Consider the following 15,749-nt stretch of genomic DNA (forward strand, 5'->3'; position numbering starts at 1 on the left):
TCGTCTCATGTCTGCCACCACCAATACAGAGCTGGATACAGCTGCAATAACAATTACCATCTTCGCAAATAATGCTGAGCAAAGCTGTTAAAAGTGACCTAAAAATTATCTGTTCTAATTAGTACAATGTTGAATGTAGTATAATTACTATATATAGGAATGTATACTGTATATTATGTAGTATAATGTAGTTTAATTAGTATAATATTAAACATTTAGTATAATAAACCTCTTTCAACTGACTAAACTCAAAAGAATAATTTTAGTAATAAGAACCAAAGTGAATTGTCATTTGATGTAAATATATAGGAGGTATTGCCCAGGAAGGAGAGAGTCAAATTGAGCACAGACCTGAATGGATAACTGAATCAGACTGATGGTTTTTTTCATTTTGAAATCTTGGTTGTGTTTGATCCAGAATTGGATCAAACTGCTTCCTGCCTTCCCTCCTACCCATGAAATGTTTCTAGCTACTGGTCTTAAACCCCGACATCCTTCCCTGCCAGCCTGCCTCCCCGTGTCCTGCTGGCAGCTGCCCAGCGGTGCTGCCTTGCGGTCTCTGCACCGGCAAGGCCTCCTGCACGGGTCTCGCGTGCTTGGGCGTCCTTGCGGGGACCGGCTCAACACAGACCTCCTCTGCCTGCCCGATGACAGTCGCTGGCTGCACTGCCCTCAGCCAGGGCGAGAMGCACGCAACTCGGTATCGGTTGCTATTTCCATGCTATTAAGTGTGGTGATAAAGTCTCTTTCCTCACTGTGGAAGTTAAGAACACAGAAGTGAAAATTAATTTTTTTTTTAAGGGCCCAGACTATGTGGTTTTCGAAAGCCAGTTGTAATAAGCGTTGCCACCACAATTAGACCACCTATGTTTGTGCTTGTCTTCTGGACTGATGCTGCTACTTCGCTTTCATCCTTATGCAAATTCATTTATCTCTGCAGAGGGCTGCATGTACTTTCCTTGTACTAATACAGCAACAAATACACAGCTACAGCTTTTCTTAGATACTCCACTAATACTGGTATAGGTAAAAATAGATTCTGGAGAGAAAAATCTATTCCTAAATATATACCCGCCCAGTTAGGCCACCATTAATGTTGTGCATCATTAAGTATTAGCCAGTGTGATATTATGATGTGTGGGAAGGGATCCCAGACTGAATCTATTTTTGACCTGTAATGTAGATTTATAACGAATTACAATGCCAGAGTTCAGTTGCTTGCTGCTGATCATTGCTGAGCAGAGCTACTATCAGGCAGTTCTAAAAATGAAGCTTGCAATTCCAACAGTATCACTGAAGTTCCTTAACAGAGCAGTGCTTGACCTTTTCTGCAGATTCATTGGATTTCCTATATAGAGTGAACCAGCACTTGCAAGAAGGACTTAAAACAGGGCGATTCCACACAGTAGGATTGTGGCATAATAGAGCTGTTGACCTCTAGTTGGTGGCTCTCTGCTTTTTATGAGTCTCTCCATATTGTGTTGCAATTGCTGAAGATACTTAAAAGTCGTCTTTGAGRAAATAATGGGGAAAAAATGCCAGTTAGCAAGAAGCCTGCAGGAAACAATATATGATACAAAAATGGTGACTGAGCCACAAAACCCRATCAGCTGGTCCAAATGTCAGCCATGTTTTGCTTTTAGAAGTGTATCTAGGCAAAGGACCCACATGGGCTTTGTAACAGCTATACTATTCTTCACAGAAGGTCAGTCTTCATAAATTGGGAAAGAAGGGAAGCCAAATTTTGCTGTTCTTTTTTCAGGAAAAGCTTCCCCAAGGTCAGCTTTGCCTGCAGTAAGAATACCTGGACGTATGCACAGGGACGTAGGTTTATATGATAACAATAATCTCTACTAGGCTGCAGGAGCATCTTCAGAAGAGTTTCCTTTCAAGGAGACTCACAAGCACTTGACAGTTACATACAGATGTGACTCTGCTATGCAATGAATAGTAATTAAATATTTAACAGCTGTTTTTTGTTTTTGTTTTGCAGGAAGAAATCATTCCTATTTTCAGCTCTGTATGCTGCCTTTATATTTGGTGGTCGGCACCTAATGAACAAACGAGCAAAATTTGAACTGAGGAAACCACTAGTGCTCTGGTCCCTGAGCCTTGCCGTCTTCAGGTAGGCATTTCTTTGCACCAAGAGCTTTTGTCAATAGTCTGTGAAAAGAGCTTGGGGTTCTTCAGCCCTAAAAAGAGTGTTAATATGACCAGAAGATCATCCAGAAATGGCATTTCTTTAGTTTTGTCATTCAGGGTTGAACCATTGAAATGGTCCTCTTTGACTTCCCAGATTGTATGACATTTGATAAGGACAGAAATTAATAACTCTTGAATAGCAAAGGTGAAGGTAAAGTGAGGAAATGAGAGAAAGCACATAATATCATTGCACCAAATTTACCAGGCAAGCTAAAAATGGAAATAATCCCATTAAGATATTAAGCTTGTTCTCACTTACTAGTTAGCATGACATTTATATAGGTGTATATAGAGAATATTTAGTCAAGACTCTGATTTCCATTACAGTGAGGTAAACCTAGAGTAACTACCTCGATGACAGGTAAATTAGGCTACTGTAAATGAGATCAGAATCTGGGTGTTGGTTATTCCGTCATGAAGAGCTTGTGCGTATCGCAAAAGGCTGGATCCACAGGAAAGGCTGTGGTGCCCAGCTCATTAGTGTCGTGTTGCCGCTGTGTCACTGAGTATGGGGAAAGCCAGGTTCAGATTCTTTATAGTTTCTGAAGTCAGGAGTAAAACTGACTCACCTGAATTTCATTTTATCTGTTTGACATACTCATTTTTAATGAGGCTGAAGATAAGTAAACACATGAACAAATGCTAATAATAATAGCCCTCTACAAACACACAGAATATTGACACAATTTACCAACAACATTCAGTACACAGAATTGAGGATTTTATAGTAATACTTCACACTACACTGTGGAAGCAATTTGTAAACCAATGTCAAACACTGATACCTTTATCTTTTTATAATATCAGTAAAATAATTGCTGATTATATTAGTTCACAAGTACGTAAGACAGGTTTGCTCACTGAGCAGCAGTGAATGGTGGGTGATTTTTCACAGGACAGAAATAGTTTGACCTGGGAGTTTCTACAAGGAAAATAAGCAGGAATGGAGACTAGCGTTTGGTTTTCTTTGCTCTTTTACTTTTTTCTCCAAAATAGTTCTATCACATTGGCACTTTCTAAAACTCCAGCAGAAATTTATTTTAAGTTGCCTCATCCAGCCAGGACACACTAACAATAAAACTTTAGATTATGTTGGCTTGATTTTAATAATTCATAGTTTCCTTAAAAAGAAAGCATCTTAGTGCAGACAGAACTTTGAGAATTCTAGACAAATTTTAATACTGTGCATATTTATAATTTCCCTCCAGTTCCATTTGGTGCTATGTTTCTCGCTATCTGTCTAACATAGCRTCATTGTGCTCTTAAGGTCCTGTAAGCAATTGCCATCTTTCGTTCTAGCTACAGCTGAATTTCAGCAACTGTTGAACTGGTTTGTGGATGGCATTTCTTTTGTGGATCAGTTTGTAAAGTGATTTGTAGCCATCTGGGTCCCAAAATACATACTATAATTACACTTTCAATAAAACATAGCCGTTGGAAATGAGTTGACATGTAAAGCAATTGTATTTTAATTCCCAATCTGAGGAAAGGTAGCATGATTTCAGAACTGTCCTTTGCAGAAGATCACTCTGATGATTTCTAAAATCACATTACCTGAGACAGATCTATGGTTGAAATTCACAGTGTGGGTTTTGGGTTTTTTTAATTTTTTATCTCCTCCCAAAATCATAAGCACCTGTTCTAATCAAGAAACAGCAGGAATATAAACTGCATTGAGGAAGTGTTGTCTAGATGGCCTGAAAACATTCAGACCAAAATCAACATGTTAATTACTTGCTAAGTGGCATTTCCCACTATCATCATAAGAAATATCTGATGTGTGACCTGCTTTATGTGGATGTCATATTTTTGAAGTGAGAAGGTGAACCAGTAGGTAGGGTGAACCTACCCCAGTGACCACCTCTCCCTGTGCCCTGCAGTTCAGGCATTAGGGCTGAGCTCTGCTTGTAGAGGCATGAAGCAGTTGCCAGGAGAGTGCAGTCTGCAAGGGATTCATAATTTTAGTATTTGCTTCCTCCTTCCACTTAAATGCCRCAGCTCCAGTGACATTCCCTAAACTTTGTACATTGGAAATGAGACAGCAGGGGTGGAAAGGAGAGAGAAGAACAGAAAGGCAAGATGTGGAAACACTGAGGTTTTAAGTTGCTGGACTTGCTAGTGGGGACCAGTGAATTGTAAAAAACGTATAGCTGCATTTGGAAAACTAGAGCTTTATATTTATGGCAAGAACACCCCAAGGTACAGAACTTTCTTTCCATTTTTACGACACTAAATACCTGCATTTGATATTTAGGTACAGGAGCTTTTTGTAGAATGACAGCTCTAGGAGAGGTGTAAGATCTGTGCATCTTCTGGGCATCAGGCTAATATGCAGAAGAGTGAAGCAGAGAGGGGAGAAGATGACCCACAATCTTATAGTAAGGTTGAACATGAGTCTTCAGCAGCCTTTACAGTAACATGCAATCCTGTACAAAACAAGCAAACAAACAAAAACAAACCCTGACTTCTTGACTGGAAAAGAGTGGAAATGCAGAGTATTCATTAAAACCGGAGCTGGAGAGTTCTTATAAAAAGTGTAAATTGGAACATCTGCTTCCTGGTGTTTCACTCCCAGCGCCCTTTCTGGGGCCATCAGTCCCTTCCAGCCTTACTGACTCTCCTAGCCAGTTGTACTAACTAGATTTCAAATACTGCAAACTTTCCAACTAGCTTGAGTCTTTTTTTGTTTTTCCTGACTCCTCGCATAACTAGCTGTTTATGCTTGGCCTGAAAGACATTTCTGCTTCCTCTGAAGGTCAATGTGGAAGCTGTTGTTCTGCCTATAGACTTACTATAGCACTAGGAAAACACCCCTTAACTTTGAAAGGACTTTCTCTTTAGTTTTCTAGTCTGTGGAAATGCTATGACTTTTACTATAGCTTTCAGAAATTCTGCATAATGTATGTATCTGCCTTGAGTGATTGTACTGAGGAAGAAATATCTGTCCAAGGATCTTTGAGTATTCTGTCTCAAGGTTAGTGTAAGACATTTTTTAGAGCACTTGTTTACGTTTCTCCTAGAAGTCCTACCATTTTACCTGCTTTGAGTATCCTCAGAAATAGTAACACTTAGTAGAGGCTGGAAAAATGTGTTCTAGACTTAAAAAAAGGCAATTGTCTGCCAGGCAATGACATGGTCCTTCTTCAGAATGTCTCCCGTATGCCTTTTTCTTGCCAAGATCATTTAAATGTGATAGCAGCAACAGCAGGAAACTTGCCATGCTTATAAATAAACAAAACAACTACACCACCCTACTGAGCTTGCTGAGAATTCAGGAGTTCGGTCAAGAGTGAATTTTATGTCAATACTGGCCACCAGCAGGATTTCTGAGACAGAAAAGCAGCTTCATTTCTCTTTGGAAGCATCTTCTGTTTTCAAACATATTGTCTCAGGAAGAGGTTTATCACTTCTCAGTGAAAATTTTTATAAGAGCAATGACAGCAAATTTTTCTTCTTGTTTTGCAACCACCATGAAACCATAATTTTTTAAACTCTTCTGCTGAGAAATTAGTTCAGGGCCTTTTTTCTTCTTTCCTGGCACTCTTGTTGACCTGATTCAAGCACTGAAGATTTGTTGTTGCCTGAAATGATTTCAGTCTTCTTTCTTCACTTTATGCACTTTAACGAAGGGAGCTGGGTGTTCGTACTCAGCGCAGCTCTGCGCTGAGGTGCGGTGGGCGCAGCCCTGGGACGTGCGCCGCTTCCCGTCAGTGGGAATCCAGCGTTAGGAGGCTGACACAAGAGTTTGCTTTTCAGTCTCATAAGACCCCAAGTGCTGATTCACCTRCACATCCAGGCAACAGTCAGCTCTGCATTTCTAAATATTTCCTGGGGTTAAAATCTGAGAAAACATTACTAATTGGAGCTGCCAGTTCCATATTCTGTGCCACTTTGAAAATCAGGTAAGGGTCATCATTGACACCAAAGAATTTTTTAGTTACAGAATATCAAAAGTACCATGCTGGCATCTCTGGGAATCAGCAAAGCTGGGAACGGGACTCTCACGGAGGGATATGAAGTCGTTAATTCTAGTTTTCATTACATCTCAGCTGGATTTTTGTAATTCCTTTTGTAGGCCTTGCAGTCTGTGTATGGGTAGCCTTGCTATCAAAGAGCTTAAACATGTATTTGATTGCCTTGTCTTCACACAAGACAACAGCATGGCACCATTTTCACTCAGTCTCCGTTCTTAAAGTGCTGCCAATAGAAGAATCAGGATCTTGGCTGTAACTAATAATCACAAAATGTTGTCTTCCCTAAGGAATATTCACATGTCGATACATGAGAGGAAGAAGCCAAAATAACTGATGAGATACAGGCATTTGCAGAGAGAGGCTAAACCTAACCAAGACTGATGGAGTGAGGCCTTTTTGTCTAGCCAAACCACGCAGTAATAGTATTATTATCATCATTTGACACCATTCAGACTCCAATGCTAATTCAGCTATGTTTTGGAGGAATGCTGAAAATTAATTAATGACAATACAGGAGTTTCTAAAAGTGATTCTTTCTCGAAGTAGTAGGAATGCTATCAAACGTAGCTGATAAGTCACTATCTGTTTGCCACATACACAGCAAAACTGATAGGAGCCTTGAAAGCAAAGTATCCCAGCAGCAATATGTCTTGTATTTGAAAGACAAACCTACAAAGTCTCACTGGAAGAATATGGCTCACTTTTTTTTATGAGACTGCTGTAATTGCAGTATTTGTTACTGCAAGCACAACAACATCTTACAGAAAGGTACATGATTTGTTCTGCAGAGAGCTACCAACAAGATAATCCTAGATGAATATATGTATCGAAAACTCTGTCCTCAACTGAACAGAATGGAAGGGACTGAACATAAGTTTTAAAAAGGATTTCAATTGCATGGATTTGTGACTCTGAAATATAATCAAAGTAGGATGCTTATAGGTATGAAAATGGATGAAAATTGATTCAAATTTACATCCTATCTCAAGATCTGCCATTCACAAAGTCTTGTCAAGAAGGTTAAAAAACAACTTAATTTGATATGTTGCTGAGCAACTCATCGAAAATCTTTAAATATTCTGAGATTTTATATGGGTTTCTGAAAATACATTTGAAGAGAAAATGAGTTAATGAAAGAGGAATATTTGCCAAATAACATTAGATTAGTAAGTAACATTTAAGGTGAATTATTTATCTTCTCTTTTATGAACTTAAAAGCATGAGAATTTACTGTAAAGCATGCCCTGTGTTTGTAGTGCACTAATGCATATTCTCAACATGACTGAGTTTCCAGAGCCTAGGTTAGTAACATGCTTAACATATACCTAGTTAACCATTTATTTCAATAGAACTGTGTTCATTTTTATATACTTACTCTTATATAATAGAATAGTGGAAAAAATTTAATTACCATTTTGGAGTAAAAGTAGGAAATTGGATGAACAGCAAATAGAATGGTTGGAGAAAAGACAAAAATCCATTGCATGGGACATAACAGTTTAAGAAGAAAAATTTCCTTTCTGAAAGCTAAACTGTAATCCCAGTAGGGAAATACAAACAGTGCTATGTAAGGAGAATTTATAAATTGAAAAACAAATACAAGTTGGCATTAAAAAAAACAGGTAGAGAGGTGATAAAAGTATATGGACTAAAAGCAATTGTAGTACTGTCAAGAAGATATATCTCCAATATATACCTTATTTATTGTAACTGAGAAGAATATCCCATGACAATACCTTTATTCCAAGAATTATAGCTATTGCTGGTGCCATATGACAAAAGATGTTCTCATCCTTTCCTGAAAACTCATYTTTTCATTTGCTCTGCTGTTACTGGATTCTGTTGTGCTGTTGTATCTGCCAAACTAATTTTGAAAGTAAATTAATTTCACTGAGAGATTAATCAGGCCTTATAAAAAGTAAATCAAAGTTTCATGTGACACCTGGATTTTTTTGTCAGTTTACAGCAGATATGGGTAGGATTGGCTAAAAGATTCCTACCAAAATCTCTTATTTTTCAGCCAAGTGGTCCTTCTTCCATGAAAAAGTTCCTTTTTGTTGTTTTGTTTTGCTTGTTTGCTTGCTTGCTTGTTTTTGCTGAACATCTTAGGAAAGTGAGTTTATTTGAAAACAAGCYGTTACACTAATTTTACCCCCTATTCCCTTTCCCACTCTTTTTGCCACTTTGAGTTATACCTTACTCATCAAATCATCCTGTCGCAGCCTATGGGTCCTTGTGGGCCACCACGCAGCATGAATGTCATTTTCCGAACACGGCCGAGTGGGAGTAGGCTTCTCCTCTCCATTTTAAATGGAGAGCAGTCTGAAAAATACGTTTGAAGAATAAAAAACAAGTGTCTGGTAGCTTAAGAAGGGAACTGCACTGGAGAGAAAGTAGGTAACTCAGAAGAAATCAGACATCCCGTCTGCCCCCTGCGTGGCAGCAGTTCCGCGTTCTGCATCCTTCAGGTGCGGGCTCACGCAGGGACGCAGAGGCACTGCGTAGCGAGGCTGCCGCCACGCCGCAGGTCYGACACTTCTTCTGAGCACCAGGGCTTCCTCGAGCCTGTGCTAGTCAGCCGCTCGCCCAGGTTGCTGCTCCATCACTCTGCGTCCTGAGTCCGGACCCCGAGGAGCTTGTAGGAGAACAGCCGCGGTGAGGACCAGCAGAAGGGAAGAGCAGTGACTCCGGGCCTGCAATTACCATTGCATTTATGGATCTCAGCAGCTCATTAAAGCCGTATTATAACTTTTAGCTTCTTTAAGCCTTCTTTATTCTGTCAAATGCTAGTTTTTCCCTGCAACTTAGATTTTGCTTAATTTGTTATCTGCCTGTTTTACAGCTTTAGTGATTGCTAACGCCATTGGTTGGCTTGATTCTCTTCTAAATCTTTTAMTTTATTACTTTTTGGCTTTATTTGCGTAGGATAATTTCAAACTCCTGGATATACATTTCAATGCTCTACATGACAGTTACTCTACCAACTTGATACATTTGATCCTGTAAGAATCTTTAAATTATCCTGCAGAAATAGATATGCCACTTTTTTGGATTATCATTTAAATCACAGGAATATTACAGTTATTCTAAAATTTTCTTCAGATAATATTGGCTGCTGAGAATAATTTCAGTAATGACACAGGAACAAGTTCAAATGCCCCTGAAGCATTCATTAAGGATTACTTAAGAGCTACACTATGCTTATGAATCCCTCATGGGCTACTTTAGAAATSCTTAAATGGATTCCTTAATTCTTATGAGATTTTGCACCAAACGCAGGGCTTAAGCTGAAAATTGAATTTTTTTGGTAATTTATCCACAGTCCACACTTGCTGACAAAAATACCTAAGAACTAAGAAATGTTTCTTGACAGAAAAATACCTTACTGAGTATACAGCTTTCAGAGGCTGCTGGGGATCTTCAGATGAAAAAAAAAAAAAAACTCCAACTATTATTTTATGATAGAATAGTGAGCTACTGCTTGTGAAATGATCATTTTCCTCAAGAAATATTGTCCCTTCAAGTTCCTACCTCCGAAATGCTAGATAATCACGGAGTAGCTTCAGGTAACAGCACGTGGAGGACAGCAAGAACTGATGATATCAATTAGTATTGACTGGTTTGTAATTGWCCCTTTGTAAGTTAAATGAGAAGCTGAGAAGAGTGGATAGAGCTGAAAATTATTTTCTGTTCCTGGAAAGGCAAGTTATGTGTTCTTCAGCAGCGTATGGTTACAGTTTTCCCTGTAAGCAAATTATGTTACTCTTTCATCTTTCTAGGGTGGTGATGGAGAACAACTGCCCTTCAGCCTGAGTGTTGCTCTTTATTTTTTCTCTTTTCGAAAACCTGATGGGCCATGTGTAACCACTGAGTGCTCTGTATAAGAGACTCTCCCTGCAAGTWTAACCCTCTTTAACTCCACTGATTGTTTCATGTGCTGTAAAGACTGCTTGCAAGAATATACTCCTGGCATTAGTTTTCTAARTGTTGCAGGTGCTTCCACTAGCTCACAAAACTTCACTTTATTGATTACTTTTRTGCTGTGTTCCTCCGGATTCTCTGAATATAGCTAATCCCAATCATAAAGAGTGCAGGTTTAGGGCATCAAATTGCATTTCCTGGAGAGGGAGTTCAGGTAAAATGAGGAAGGACTGGAAGAAAATAGCTGTGGTAGATTGATTTTTTTTTATCCACACATAAATAAGCCTTCCAAGTGGTAGTTGCAGCAATTGGCAGATGTGTTGAGCCTTGCCACTTTAGCAAGGGAGAAGCAGATGGATTTTACTCTGCTGTGGTATTAATGTGATTAAAATTGCCAGATGACAGTGTCCATTGATCCGCAGCCCTGCAGAGATGTCGCTGTTTGTTTGTGCTTAATGAGGTCCCGGATGCAAAGGAAAGAAGTTCAGCTTTTTTTTTTTCTCCCTCTCCAATTTTGTCAATACAAAGGACAAATAAATGGTTTTGGGAGCCAGGTGAGTTGTGATGAGGAAGTCTCTGGACGTGAGGGAAGGGACGTGAGGACCAGAGCTGTAGCCCAGCACCGGGCCCATTGCCAGCACCTGCAGGAACCCATGCAGTGTCAGGAGAGCGTGGGAGATCAGGGAGCCCCTAAGAGTGACAAGTGGAGCACTGAAGGGGCTGGCCCTGCTTTGGAGGATTTATTGCAAGGGGGGAGAAAGACCAATGCAAGGAGTATTGTACCTGCCCTGACCTGAAAACTTTAAACTGTCACTTTAATGTATTTCATTTCTCTCCCAATAATTCTTCACATGGGAAAGTAATAACCACCCAGGCATGTAGGCATTTGCTTATGGATATATAAGCCTGCACAAATGATATATTATTTCTTAGCGCCATGCARAATATTTGCGCATTTTTTAAATCACCCTGAACTGACCTGGCTTCAGGTTATGTTCCCAAATGGAAACCCAAATGAGACATCTGGATCAGATACACTAGGATTGTCTGAAAGGCCGGGTTTGTGCATTAGGTTTAGTGTTGGGCTCTTTTTAGAGATGGAACAGGAATTCTTTCGGATTTTCGGTTGAGATTTTGATAGGACTGAATCCAAACCTCAAAGTATGCGTGAACTTATGCAAAGAAAATTCTTCTGCCAAAAACAGTGAGGAAAACTGCAGAGCTCAGCACAGCCTTCACTCACACACACTGAAAAGTAGAGAACCCCGTTATGATGCACTTTCAGTCCTGCTGACTGCTAGGTTTTAGGATAAGTGAGCGCCACACTGAGAAAGGCATATGGTGCTCCTCACCTCCTCCTTTCCTTTCTTTGTTTTTTAACATTGTTTTTTAACATCCGCTCTGAGGGGGACTGCATCACCTTCAAAAAGGGTGAGGGACCCTGCAGGCGAGCAACAAAACCCATCTGCTTCAGGAGGTGGGAAAGGGAGAGGCTGAGGAGCAGCTGGGCAGGACGATGCTAGAAGGAAGTTTTTGTTGGTGGGCTTGTTACATCCTGGATGTTCCAGTGTCCTCGCAGAGATGATAACTGTTTATCTAAGTATGTTTTAGAAGCATCCATATCTATTATTGAAAGCACTGGAGATCTGAATATTTTACTTGGATGGTACTTAATATTGCTTTGTTACTGTTCCCGCACCGTTCTTAACTACATTTTAATTGTACTTCTGTGCTTTGAGTTAGCCTTGGGCTTTTCTGTCACCTGCTAAAGGAAGCATACTTGAGGCCGGATTCMGTACTGAGATGCAAACCAACGTCTTAAGTGCCTTTTAAATGAATTCCCACAGCAAAGTAGCTGCTCCGAGCACAGTGCCGCGTTATGAATTCTGCAGCGTCGAGGCTGGCTGAAAGGGCTCCTGCCTTCCCCATGCTTCATCTCCCCGCTGGAGTACAGCACGGCCTCACGTGGCTCCTGTGATTGTGCTGTGGCTGAAAGCAAGGAAATAATACATCTGAAAAGAAACAGAGGAGAGACCTTCTTAGCTGCATCACTCACCAGTGCAGTTAAACAGCAGGGCCATGCAAACAGTCGAGCGAGCACAACTCGGCAGGCAGCAGAGCGGTAGGAACAAGCAGCTGGCAGTGAGGAAGGGGAGGCAGCAGCTTGTCTGCAGAGCGACTGGTAGAGCATCTCCCGTGCTGCGGGGTGRCAGGCTAGAGCTCAGTGCAGGGAGAAGCCACAGCCACAGACCACACTCATCCACAATCACCAAATATAACTTCTTGAAGAAAATGAGCGTTCTTCAAATATGTTCTCTCGTCTGCAGAAATAAAATTACAAATAGAAATAGCAGTGTTAGTCATTTCAACCTTTAAGGGAGTTCTGGAGACCTGGACCGTTTCTTAGGCAAAAATATGTCAAAAAGTGTGAAAATGATGCTCCTCCTAATTACAATTTTTTAGTTATTGTGAAGAATATAAATGCCTTACAGCCTTTCAAACAAGTAGTCTAAGAAAAATGAGCTCTACATTCTTGTTTAAACAATGAGATGCATGTAAGTACTCTTGAAAGACTGTTTTTGTAATTTAAAAAAATGTTTTTGAAGTTTTTAGATACAGATGTCACAGGAAAAGGAGAAATCAAAAGTACGTAAGAGTGTGACTGAGTTTATGGAAGGCTCCTATTATTCTTATATAGCCTTGTGGTACTATTTTCAGCTTTTTGTGTTCTTAGGACAGAACAGCTCTGTTAACTTGTGCTGTATCCCTGTGCATGACTATGTATTTTTAGGTCCTGAAAGCATGATGCCAACATATCAGACATGAAAATGGTGAAAATGTGATGTTTAGAAGTGTAGTAACAACTTCTTTGTCTATAAACTATTTATCTTGAAAGGTAGCAGTCAATCTGGTGTAATTAAAGCAGAGGATTTAAGACTTGAATTTTAGAATATTTTAGAGATTAACTCTAAAATGTGAAAAAAAAATGAAAATCCACAGTAGGTCTTATTTCTCTCTGAAGAAAATGCCTCCTATGGAGTGTGTTTAATATGTTGAYTCAGTATTTCCTTTTTCATCTACACAGAGTGAGCTTAGATCTCTGTCTGGTTTTATCAATCAGACCTAGTGGCTAGGACGCTGAACTACAACTCGATGTTGTTCATCAGTTCTCATCCTGGCTCAGACACAGATTTTTTTTTTTAGAGGATATTTCTGTCTTTGAAATGAGTCTTATGCCTACCACCTTACTAGGCTGTTGTGAGAGCAAAAGCCACTAAGGACTGTAAAGCACTGTGCTAAGGGCCTTTGAAATGCCGACATAGATAGAATAGGTCTGGAGAAACTTTGCCCTGAACCTGAAGAGACGTAAAAACAGGTTTGTACTTGGCAGTTCTTTACAAGGGAGGATATCTGATTTAGAAGAATAGGCATTGATGCCCTAAATATTATTGAGGCATTCTTCTGGGACAGCTCAAGCTGGATGCATTAGAAATTTTGGTAAGGCAACAGATACATCTCTTCTGTGGAGAGCATAGAGAGGTCTTTTTCATCACAAGAGTGTTTAATGAGAGGACAGAGTACTTCTAAGAGGTATCTGGACCAGTTCTGGGAGGTACAAAACAGTAGTGTAACAACTTCCTGCAGGGCTGTGTTTCCCTCTCTCCATCATTAAYCTTGGCATTGTTTGAATTCAGCTCAGAAACGTGAGAGAATGGTGAAATGATAGCCTAATTATGCTAATTTTCTTTGCTATTTCTTATAAAAATAACAATTGGGCTCAGTTCATCAGCTACAACTTGAAAAAATGTCTCTCTAGGATTTCAAGGTAACTCRTAATTAGTAAGTCTTCTCTTTTAAATGCTTATAAAATGCCTCATAAATGTTACACTTAGAGTTAAGAAAGACTGAATACGTAGTCAGTATTATCCTTTTACAACCGTGTACATTAGATGAATACTATATCACTGTGTATCTTTCACTGACCAATAGGCTGATTCATTTAATTTGGAAAATGTAACCCTCAGTTCAACAGACTAAGCAAAATATTTTTTAATGACAAGATGTATACTTATAAAGCTGGTTCTCCTAGTCAGTTGAAGTAAATTATACATATTACATATATATTGTCCTTGTGTCACGTTGACCATTTAGGATCTTGAATGCCAGATCTTTCACTAGGCTGCTTTTCTGTGATATTAGAGGACATATCATATTGTACTAACTTAACRACAACTCTCACTAATTCCTTGAGATCAAAACAAGATCCATTAATTCCATAGAGGTCWCTGAACAGCTAAATGGTATCTTTCAGTCATTGCCTGTTTATTAGTGATCAAGTAGCTAAGGTTTCTCATGGTAGAGTATGTTTAACTCTCATTATACTGCAAAAAATCATGTGTTTGCAATCACAGATAAGCCTAAATTGACCYTAGAGTTCCTACGCCTGTTTAAATACAACCCACCCAGGATTTAATGGAATTACATGTGAATAAAATCAAGGTAAACTGAGACAGGACTCACRTTTGAAATAACATTTAGTTAGTCCRACAGCCTTCTAATATCACTATGTATCAAAAYTGTCGTAGGATTAATTATTTCCTTTTCTTATTTGGAGGATTTATTCCATCTGGAAAATCCAGCATATGCTTTATATTGCACCATCACATATTGCACATTGACCAGCAAAATTAATAATGCTTCCACCTTCCCTTGGCAAAGCTGACTAGATGTAGATGAATGTGTGTATCACTGGGAGGGGGGAAAGAGTAAGTTGTGATTCATTCAGAAAAAGAAGGAAGAGTTGTAAGGAAATCTAGCCAGGCAACAAGCAGAACTACCCCGTGTGTTATATATTGTAGCAAAGTAATTGCAAATTCTGATTAGTTTTGCTGTCCTTTTGCTATGTTCATGTGTATATCCATGGTRGAGAACAGGGGCCCGAAGGACTCGCCTTAGTTTTGTGGGAAACAGTGCAAACATGTGCCAAAGTACCTATGAGTTTATGGGCAGTTAGTTAGAAAATGCATTTCTCAGTTACCCTTTGCTTCCATATGTCAGCAGGTTCATATTTCATGGCATACCTTGCAGTCCCCTCCCTGCAAGGGAATGAATGTCGTTTTTCATCATATAGACCCTTGAAATGTTAAATATTGTCAGGCTTTTAATTCTTCCCCAGTCTTAGAACAATCTGGTAAGTCTACCCACAAAAGGATTTAAAGCAATATATTTTAACTAAGTGCCCAGTAACCAGTAAAAATCACCAGACTGTTGATCCATAATTCTAGTCAACACAGTCCAGGYTGTATTATCTTTTTCTTCATTATATATCACTCAGAAAACCACTTTAATTTGGACATCCCCTTTTTGGGGGAGCTCATTTTTAAAGACAGATTATCCTCACTTCAGCCATATCCTGGGGGAACTAGAAGAAAGGCAGTTAATAAAATTAGATATTTTTTATACAGTTGATGGCAGCCAAAACTACTGCTCTTTCTAACATGGTCRAAGTAGGTTTTTGTGGGAGATAGAAACCTCTTGCAAACAGTTTGATTTCAGGCAACATAATCCATCGGTTTCTTCAGAAAGTTATCATCCCGTCCTACCGCTACTGCGCCGTCTGTCTGGTACCTGCTGAATCACAGAATCACAGAA

General features: G+C 39.4%; 1 protein-coding gene across 3 annotated transcripts in view; it reads left to right on the top strand.

Moving 5' to 3' along the window:
• The window catches only part of ELOVL6 (ELOVL fatty acid elongase 6), an 81,075-nt gene that overhangs the window by 49,820 nt on the left and 15,506 nt on the right, over positions 1–15,749 (top strand). For all 3 annotated transcript variants that reach the window (XM_085309243.1, XM_085309261.1, XM_085309250.1), the window contains exon 2: positions 1,994–2,125. In XM_085309243.1, coding sequence (XP_085165369.1) covers positions 1,994–2,125 — 132 coding nt within the window. The remainder of the gene's footprint in view (positions 1–1,993; positions 2,126–15,749) is intronic.

Source organism: Rhea americana, unplaced genomic scaffold, assembly GCF_003343005.1.
Source record: "Rhea americana isolate MKP2758 unplaced genomic scaffold, rheAme1 scaffold_106, whole genome shotgun sequence".
NCBI lineage: Eukaryota > Metazoa > Chordata > Aves > Rheiformes > Rheidae > Rhea > Rhea americana.